Source organism: Frankliniella occidentalis, unplaced genomic scaffold, assembly GCF_000697945.3.
Source record: "Frankliniella occidentalis isolate FOCC.00 unplaced genomic scaffold, Focc_3.1 Scaffold63, whole genome shotgun sequence".
Classification (NCBI taxonomy): Eukaryota; Metazoa; Arthropoda; class Insecta; order Thysanoptera; family Thripidae; genus Frankliniella; species Frankliniella occidentalis.
This window is the reverse complement of record NW_026267193.1, coordinates 1,278,970-1,289,304: the sequence shown is the minus strand read 5'-3', so window position 1 is coordinate 1,289,304 and position 10,335 is coordinate 1,278,970. Positions and strand designations below refer to the sequence as shown.

At 36.5% G+C, this 10,335-nt stretch overlaps 1 protein-coding gene across 1 annotated transcript; it reads left to right on the top strand.

Annotated features, from left to right (window-relative positions):
- Window positions 1-49: 49 nt before the first annotated feature.
- On the top strand, window positions 50-9,810 carry LOC113209519 (multidrug resistance-associated protein 1; the record flags this gene model as incomplete). The annotated part of the gene is given in 28 exon segments (XM_052268040.1): window positions 50-237; window positions 466-597; window positions 1,073-1,222; window positions 1,306-1,483; window positions 1,562-1,730; window positions 1,816-1,949; window positions 2,043-2,345; window positions 2,435-2,519; window positions 2,589-2,782; window positions 2,880-3,056; window positions 3,157-3,324; window positions 3,408-3,636; window positions 3,736-3,868; window positions 4,300-4,338; window positions 4,845-4,916; window positions 5,583-5,706; window positions 5,802-6,027; window positions 6,112-6,332; window positions 6,415-6,504; window positions 6,604-6,803; window positions 6,881-7,007; window positions 7,110-7,208; window positions 7,302-7,451; window positions 7,549-7,707; window positions 7,791-7,957; window positions 8,042-8,156; window positions 8,237-8,316; window positions 8,395-9,810. Coding segments are annotated over 28 exon segments (4,182 nt in total). The 3' UTR covers window positions 8,510-9,810.
- Between the last annotated feature and the right edge of the window lie 525 nt (window positions 9,811-10,335).

The window sequence follows — 10,335 nt, the reverse complement described above, 5'->3', positions numbered from 1 at the left end:
TTTTGTTTGATTTATTCTTGTATTTTTAAGGTTGTTATTGTTTGTGCAGAGACCATGTCCGGAGGGAGCTTCTTCATTTTTGTGCCGTGCTATGTTTGCATGGTTAGATCCACTCGTTTACAAAGGTTACCGCCGGCCTCTAGTTCTTGGTGATATCTGGGGCCTCAATGAAGCAGATACATCTACAGAAGTTGTACCTGCCTTTGATAAGTTTTGGCTGAAAAGCGGGAAACCAAGGTACGTCTCAAAGAAACATATTGTGCGCATTTAGTTCAGCACGCTGTGTGTCTTGCATTTACTCACCAAAAGCTTACCTATTTTTTTAAAACAATTGCTTAAGAAAAACAACATTAAACAGTGTGTTACCTAACTTTGTTTTTGAGGTAGCCTTGGAACCTTGTATATGCCATTCTCCAAGTATCCTTAGCATGTCTCCACCCCTATTTGTATATAAAATTGCTACAGGAAAGACAATATCAAACCGCTTCCCAAGGATAAATCCTCATTGAGTGCAAAAAGTAATAATTCCAGTGCCAAGTCCAGCATACCAAGTTCCTGGTCAAAAGGTGAAGTTGAGCTTGAGCCACTCTTTCACAAGTAAGTACAATTATCAAAATGATTCGTGCAGAATACAATCTAATTTACAATTGTAAAAAGATTTGTGAAGTCCACTTCTAAATTTGAGCTTGATATAGCTGTAATTATCCATTATCTGTTTATGGTATTTGATCCCCTCTCCTTGTTGCTGTGTGCGTATAGAGTGTGATAATAACAGTTTTGTTTGAGATATTTTTGCATGATTGGCCTTAAATAAAGACTGCTAAATCAATAGGCCTTTTTTACTGTTTCATATATAATGCTTAAATGCTGTTTAGGTATTTTTGTTAAAGTATTTGTACAGGTGTGTTTCAATTTTTTTAATTCAAATTTCTTAGTGTTTGGTTTTAAAAGCTATTACATCCATGAATTTTGTATGACTTCTAGATTTGTTTAAATTTATTAATACATCTCAAACGCTTAGTACAGTAACTATACAATGGTTCTATTTCTCATTTGCCATTTTGTTTTTCAGTGCTGCGGGTCAAAAGGGTGGTACTGATGGACGTCAGCAAACAAATATCATGTATGCTATGTGCCGGGCGTTTGGTGGAGTATTTTTGGCTGGATGTATTGCTAAGCTCTTTGAGACAACCATTGTGTTTGTGAGTCCTCAAATCTTGAGGTATGTGAGTGAAAATTAATTAATTTATACCTCAAACTCTTTTTGAAAGAAAATTGAAAACTAAAACTGTGATGTATTTTTAGCTTGCTCATTACATTTGTGGAAGAGGGTGATGAACCTGTTTGGCGTGGCTACATGTATGCAGTTCTCATGTTGTTGGCTGCAACATTCCAAACTTTGAGTATGACACAACACAACCAAAGGATGTACATTGTCGGAATGCGCATCAGAACTGCCCTCATTTCTGCTATTTACCGAAAGGTTAGTATAACTAATTAATTGTTTTAGTTTTCACAGAGAATCCAAGGACATAGTACCACATCAATACTGCATTTTCAGGCTCTACGAGTATCAAATTCTCTGAGAAAGGAACTGACGCTAGGAGAGATTGTCAATTTGATGGCTGTGGACGCTCAAAGGTTCACTGAACTCATGGCATATATTAATTTGGTTTGGGCTGCCCCCTTACAAATTGTTCTTGCTTTGTACTTCCTGTATCAAACCTTGGGTATGTGATGTCTTCTGATTTCTAATCTCAAACATTAGCTGACTCTTTATTTAAACCATAAAATTTGCTCCCTCTGTTCTCCTAGGAATTTCGGCAAGTGCAGGAATTGTTGTTCTACTCCTCATGATCCCAGTCAATGCATGGCTAGCAAACCGTGTTGAAAGTCTGCAAATCTCTCAGATGGAATTGAAAGATGAGAGAGTAAAGTTAACAAATGAGGTAGGTGTGAATTTATGGGAACAATGTACCAATCTCATCTAGTAAAAATGATACAGTACTATATTGCCCTAACAAAAATAAATATTCATTTAGGTTTTGGGAGGAATGAAAATTTTGAAGCTGTATGCATGGGAAGGTTTCTTTGGTGACCTTGTTCAAGGCATCAGAAATAAGGAACTTGGAGTACTAAAAGCTAATGCATATCTCAATGGATCAACTTGCTTCATTTGGGTATGCGCTCCATTTTTGGTGTCTCTTGCATCATTTGGTATGTTTGTCATGATTGACGAAAATAATATTTTGGATGCAAAGAAAGCTTTTGTGTCAGTTACACTTTTCAACATTATTAAGCAGCCCTTCACCATGCTTCCAATTCTTATCTCCAATGCAATCCAGGTATGCAATTTTACAGTATACTTTAAATAGTAAAATAGAATTTCTTTTTGCTCTGACTTAATGACTACACCAACTTAAATTGTTCACAGGCCAGTGTTTCAGTGAGCCGAATCAATAAATTCCTTAATGCAGATGAACTTGACCCCAATTCTGTCACTCATGACCCCCGTGAAGGTAAGCTACAGTAGTATGAACTTTGCAAAATTTCTTATAACTGGTTCTAATTTTTCCTTTTTTTTTTAGTGCACCCTGTTATAGTTGAGAATGGAACTTTCAGTTGGGGACCCGATGAAACTCCAGCACTGACAAACATTACTCTTCGAGTTGAGACAAACCGTCTTGTAGCTGTTGTGGGTCCAGTGGCCTCTGGTAAAAGTTCTTTGATTGCCTGTTTACTTGGTGAAATGGACAGACTTTGTGGAAGAGTGAATACAAAGGTGAAACAATCTTGTCAAAATCTGTCCTGTGAAATATGGCATGCTATACACTCTTAACCAGCAAATCTATTATTTTTTTTTACATCTTTCTTTACAGGGAACTATTGGCTATGTTGCGCAACAAGCGTGGATTCAGAATGCAACCCTTAGAGATAACATTTTGTTTGGACTACCAATGGAGAAAGAAAAGTACAATATGGTCGTTGAAGCATGTGCTTTGAAAGCTGATTTAGAAATGCTACCTGGTGGTGATTTGACAGAAATCGGTGAAAAGGTAATTGGATGTCCATTGCATTTTTGATGCTATAGTTTTACAATGGAGTTTGTGTCACTACTGATAGCTATACAGATACATGATTCATTATTACTTTTAGGGTGTGAATGTCAGTGGTGGTCAGAAACAGAGAATAGCCCTGGCTAGAGCAGTTTACAACTCAGCTGATGTTTATCTGTTTGATGATCCTCTCAGTGCTGTCGACAGTCATGTTGGAAAGCATATATTTGAACACGTCATAGGACCGAATGGACTGCTTAGAAACAAGGTGAAAATTTCTCTTCTATTAAACTGATTCTTCCATATTATCTTAAATTTCAAACATAATTTAATTTTGTCATTTTTGTTCAGACCCGGATCTTGGTTACCCATGGCATTCATTATCTACCTGACACAGACTTAGTTGTGGTTTTGGATGATGGCAAAATTGCTGAGTGTGGAACATACCAAGACCTTATTGACAAGAAGGGTCAATTTTCACAGTTTGTCACACAGCATTTAAATGATGGAAAAATTGACTCTCCCACTGCTCCCTCAAGTACTGGTTCACCCTTATCAGAAAGTGTTGCAAATGGGCATGGTATGTTGTTTCATTATTGGGTATAGAAATTTAGATGTAAGTTTTTTTGGGTTTTTTTCATTTTCATTTTTTTTTAAAACAATGTAACCACTTTCTTAGCTCCTTTACCGATGATTGATGGTGCTGACCCTCCTAAGCATGAAGAGCTGCAAAGAAAATTGTCCCGTAAAGGTCGCCAAGACTCTCAACATCGCAGACCATCCCTTGGTGGACCAGCAAGAAAGATGTCAAGGTAAGAATTACCTGTGTTTATTTTTCATTCATCTGGAGTTTCAACAGTTGTGTGTTCAGATACAGTGTATGTGAATTCACAGTTCAAATTTGTAACAAATCATAAATTTTAAGTGTATGGAGATCAAAAGTAGTTGATCTTGACTAAACCTGTGGCTTTGGAGTGTCAAAAATAATTGCATTCCAATTTATTCTTATCACCATTTATACTATTTCCTTGCTTTATTAGGGTTCTCCTTTAAACAACAAATCATCCTATCACAAGCTAATAAAATGTTTGGTCTGGACCTTTAATTTTTTTTCCAAACTTACAAGTTAACGTGTTTAATTTTCCCCACTAATTTCTCCCGGAGAATCACTGGTTGAGTCTTAACATGACCAGCTGCCTCTTGGTTTGGAGCCCTTTAAAATTCCTTGTTTATTGATTTGCAGTGACCCTCACTCTCATGCCCATACTCCCCATGCATTGAGGTAGGTATATTGTATTTCATATGAAAAAAGTGTTGTGTATGTTGACCTGTACTCTGTCACAAAGCACATTATGCTTCAATTTCTATGTCTTCCTTATAGAGTCACTTTGTCCTCACAATTTCTTCAAAAATGCACTGATTGCTTTATGTGTATGCTTCAAAGATACATTATTCAAATTTTATACCTAATTGCACCTGATATTACTATTATTTCTACTTTCTTTTCTATAATTTTTGTGCTGCTAATAAATGGTGGCAGTCTGTGTGTAAATATTTTATCTCTCTCTCCGGTTGCGGTTTAGTGGATCTTTGCTTTGTGGTAGTTCATACATTTTGTATCTATCTCTCTATGTAAACATCTGGTATATTTACTCTATCTCCTGTAAAAAATTTCTGTGCTTCAAAGAAATAATTCATTTACCATCCATTAAACATCTCCTTTGTAGCAAAATTTCACTTTTTGTTATTGAATGTCAAAACAATTAGGATGTGTCTTGTGCTCCATAGGGGTAACCAGCCACCAATGGGCCGCGTCGATTCCATCAAGGGTCTTCACCGAAGGCGTTCTTCTATTCACAGGTCTGTCGCCACTCTAGTGTGGCGAAGGCTGTCAATGGTTTTCATGGGATTTGATAATGATGGCATTTCTTGGGGTGTGAATGGCGGGCGTTCGATTTTAAATGACTAATTTTGGTGTTGTTTTGGTGTGACCCAACTCATATTTTTGTGTTTTTGTTTTCAATTTGAGGGAACAAATGAATAATTTAATTCTTAAGTTTGAGAAAATTAGAACTGAACAACTTCATTACTCAAGATGCTTTTCACTTTAGATCTTGAAGTAATTTTTATTTGGCATAAATGAACATGGTTTTATTTTTGACATGTTGAAGGTTTGAATTTGGCATTGCATGGATGCTTGGTCTTTCTTTTCTCTCTTTTCCTTGCAAACCTGCATGATATAGAATGTGTCTTATTTCACTCTAATAGTTGGCAATATTACCATACTTTTGCTTGCTTTATTTTACTTCTTTGTTATATAGTGCTTTGTATCTAATAATTGAACTAACAGAACCTTCAAAAGTGTGTTTTGTTTTGTTCTGGTATTCTAGTGTCATGAAATTAATTTTTAATTTTATTGCACTGTTTTCGTTTACCTGGTTTTTGAATGTATAATTAATTGAAATTTTGAAGTTACTTTTTTTTTCCTTGGTTGAAAATATTGACTTGATTTGTTTTCTTGCCCAGATCATGGTCTAAGGTTACCACAACTTTATCAAGTAGTCTCCAAGAAATGGATGAAATAGATGTCCGCACTGCTCCTAAGCAGGGTGAGCGTCTGACAGAAGCCGAGGTTGCTGAGACTGGCAGTGTAAGCATGTTAAATTAAAATTAATTAAGTTAAAAATTTAAGTGAGCTTTTAAAAAAATGCAGTTTTTCTAATTCTTACATACTGTTTTCTTCAGGTTTCCCTCAAAGTGTACTCTCACTACTGCCGTGCTGGTGGTCTCTGGTTATGCTTTTTGACAATGCTCTTTAATGCTCTTTATCAAGCATGTGCAGTGGGCACAAACTTTTGGTTAAAACAATGGAGTGATGATCATGAACGTACTCACAAAGAGAATGGTACATTACCCATGGAAACAAGGGACCTTTATCTTGCAGTTTATGGCGTCTTTGGTCTTGGTCAAGGTAGATACGGCTGTCAAAAATAGTTAATTATGAAGGAAAGGAGCATGAATTTGTTCTACTGTTATTTTTTTGTTCCAACCATAGCCTTAACTTTGTTCATTTCGGATGTGGCTCCTCGTCTGGGAGCGTGGTTTGCGGCCAAAGCAATGCATGATGTAATGCTTCATGGCGTTGTTCGTGCTCCATTGTCCTTCCATGATGTAACACCACAAGGACGTATCCTGTCAAGATTTTCTAAGGATGTGGATGTCATGGATAATCTTCTCCCTCAACAGATAGCAGATACACTCTGGTGTATGTTTGAGGTAAGGGAAATGGGCCACACAGTTTAAGCCTTCAATATGTTCTTTGTATAATGTGCTGATTTATCATAAAATTGATTTTTAGGTGCTCTCAACATTGCTAGTCATCAGCTACAGTATGCCCATTTTCTTGTCGGTTATTTTGCCCATTGCTATTCTGTACTACTTTATCCAGGTACTATTCTTTTTAAATAATTTGTCTTTTGAAAACTACATTAATTTTTATAGGCCAAGTAAGACATTTTTACCAAATCTGTCTCTTTTATTGTTTTAGAGATTTTATGTTGCCACCTCAAGACAGCTAAAACGTCTTGAATCTGTGACAAGATCACCCATTTACTCTCACTTTGGTGAAAGTGTAACTGGTGCTGCAACAATCAGAGCCTATAATGTGAAAGAACGTTTCATCCGCGATTCGGAGATAAGAGTTGATGTAAATCAGTCATGTTTCTACCCTAGTGTAATTGCTGCAAGGTGCTGTATCATAAATTAAAATTGATTTAATATTCAAAAAATTCAATTTTAAAAATTTGCCTTCATATTGGTTTTAGATGGCTGTCAGTACGCCTAGAGACTGTAGGAAATCTCATCATATTCTTTGCCGCATTATTTGCAGTTATGAGCAAAGATACTATTGGGGGTGCTCTAGTTGGTCTGTCCATCAGTTATGCTTTACAGGTTTGCACCTTCAACACATAGTTTTAAACTAGCAAAAACTGAAAAAAATAACTTTTTCTGTGCTTTATTTTTATTTGATTTAAACCTTCTTTTTTTTTTTAGGTCACATCTGTCTTAAATCTTATGGTTCGTCTTTCCTCTGAAGTTGAGTCAAATATTGTTGCTGTTGAGAGATTAAAGGAATACGGAAACACTCCTCGTGTAGGTTTCATTCTTAAAGAAATATCTTTCTTCTGTTATCTTCTATTAAAACTCTGTAGTTATTGTTCAATTAAATGTTTTTCGTTGTTATAGGAGGCAGAGTGGGAGTTACCTGAGAAAAAGCCTCAAGCCAGCTGGCCTGAAAAAGGAGCTGTATCTTTCTTGGATTACAAAGTTCGCTACAGAGAAGGACTTGACCTCGTTTTGAAGGGACTTTCCTTTAATGTTTCTGGGGGAGAGAAAGTATGAAAACTTTGCTTTTAATGTGGAGTTTGTTTTTCCAACACACTTTTTGCTTTATGAAACATGCAATAAAATTTGTTTATGCTCTCTATGTTAGGTGGGGATTGTTGGACGCACAGGTGCTGGCAAGTCATCTCTTACTCTAGCATTGTTCAGAATTGTAGAGGCTGCTGATGGCAAAATTATTATTGATGACATTGATATTTCTACTCTTGGTCTGCATGACCTCAGATCCAAAATTACCATTATTCCTCAGGTTTGCTTGCATGTTACAATTGTTTTAAATGATGTAAGTGAAATTTTGAGAAAGGGTTTGTTTTCAATATGTATAATTTGCAGGACCCCGTCTTGTTCTCTGGTTCATTACGTATGAATTTAGATCCATTTAATAAGCATTCAGATGCTGAATTGTGGACAGCGTTGAATGATGCTCATTTAAAAAGCTATGTTGAAGAAGAGGGAGAGGGACTTGAACTTGAGGTGACTGAGGGTGGAGAGAATTTGAGGTAAATAAATTGATCCATAGCATTTGTTGTTACTTCTGATAACAGAATTGAGTTTACTTTAATTGTTGTCTATTTGTTACTCAGTGTTGGTCAAAGGCAACTAGTTTGTCTTGCTAGAGCCCTCTTGCGCAGAACTCGTGTGCTTGTGATGGATGAGGCAACTGCTGGTGTGGACCTTGACACCGATGATCTCATTCAGGTAGGGTTTACATTTTTTGTAAGTTTTGTAGTTTTACAATCCCAATGTATTTATTTTTTTTCTAACAAATAATTTTACAGGCCACAATCCGCACGAAGTTTAAGGACTCTACAGTCCTTACAATTGCTCATCGCCTGAACACAATTGTGGATTCAGATGTGTAAGTAATGAATCAACTGCATAATCTCATTTTTGAGTGGATTATCTTGATTATCCTTCTTTTTCTGTGTGTTCACAGGGTCCTTGTATTGGATCAAGGACGACTTCTTGAATTGGACTCACCTGAACGTCTTCTCAAGAATAAGGAAACAGTTTTCTATTCCATGGCAAAAGACGCTGGTCTAGTTTCATGAAAGTCATTAAAAGCATGACAATGTCAGTTATCCAATGAAAGGAAGAGTATCTCTAGGTTAGTAATTATTATGTTTTGTGAATATCCTTGTACAGATAGCACCATTTCTCTCTTCATTCATCTCTCTTTGTGTTCACATTGTATTTAAAAGGAAAAAGAATGTCATCAAGATCTAAATTTATTATTTATGTCTTCAGGAAGCAATATGCCTATCAAAGAATTATAGTTAGTGACTAGTTAAATAAAAAATATATTTTTAACAGAACACAGTTCTATTTTTAGTGTATTGTACAGAAATCAGACTGCAGATATATTTTTTAAGGATGTGAGATGGTTGAAAACATGCAGAATGTAACTTATTGTGATAATGTTATGCTATACAAATTATTTCTGTGATGTGTTCTCTTGTCTTACTCCTTTTGTTGTGCTGATACCTAGTCAAGTCTCAGAAATGTTTACCAAGGTCTTTGGGATTTTACTGTGAAACTACAAGTTGCATTTTAATTATATGCTTGGACATATCAGTGAGATGAATTGCTTTTCTAAAGTGTCATGTATTGTTTCCAAACAAACTTATGGAAAAAGCGCACCTTAGAGAGATGTGCCTTCAATCATAACATTTTCTGATTTCACCTTAGGAAGCGTCAACTTCAAAAGTCAGCCAAATTACTTAACTCGTTTGTAGTATGGAATAAAAGAATTACAAGAATGCAAGACTTATTTTAAAGTGCCTGACAAATGAAGATATTGTGTAGAGCAAAATCTAAAATGGAAAGAGGTGATACAATGTGATAAAATCTTGAAGAGTATTTTCTTTTCAGTGTACATCAATAAGAATACAGCAGAATCTCAGTGGAAAATATCTTCATCTATTGCAAAATGAGGCTTTATTATTGATGTTTGACATGGAACCTTACTTAAAATGTGTACTTCTATTTTGTATTAGTTACCTATTCTTTTTCTTCCCTCTTTGCCATATTATTTTTAAATGCCGCCACTTAACTTTGAATCTACTTGCTGAGCCTTGAACGATCATACGTTTTCTTTTTCAAGGCTGGTTTTGATGAAGGGGAGGGGAGGGGGGGAGGGGGAGAGTGCCGGTGATGTAGTTTAAGTTGTTTTTGTGTTACAATGTATTGTCATACTTACTGTCATTGTCATTGATTTACATGCCTTTTCATAATTCATAACTAATAATTGTAATGTGAAAATGATGCTGAGTGAATGTATATGTGCAATTTGCATATGTGAGCATCTCCAAGAAATAAATGCTGTAGAGCTGATGTGAGACGTCAAATTAAATGTGTCTTCTCTTATTCCTAAAAAAAAAAATACATCAAAAAACACGAAAACAAAACATCTAACATGTCTGTTACGGTTAAAGTCCGTTTGTCAGCTAATGTCGACATCAACCGACTAAAGGCAGGTCGCCAATCGTCCCCTTATCGCCCGAGGCCCGGAGCAGTAGCTCCGAGAAGCTGGTGCTTAGGTGCACTTAGGTGCTGGGGGCGTCGACCATCTCAACAGAGCTGCCTGGCGGGCAGGCCTACCCAGCGTCTTGCAGGCGCGACCATTATCGTCTCATTGTCGAGTGACTTTCAGAAGAAGGGAGGGCAGATGATGGTATGTTCGTGCAGGGCCGGCGCTGGTATTTCCCCCTCTCTCTTTCCCTCTTTAAGCTGTCAAGCTAGTGCTATAGTCCGAGGATGGCCGAGGATGTGCCTAGCTTGTTTTGAGTACAAATTATAATAAAAATGTAACAGGGTGGAAGTATAGATATAGCAGCAGCAAATGTTGGCGTGTAGTTGAAGTTTTAATTCCTGACAG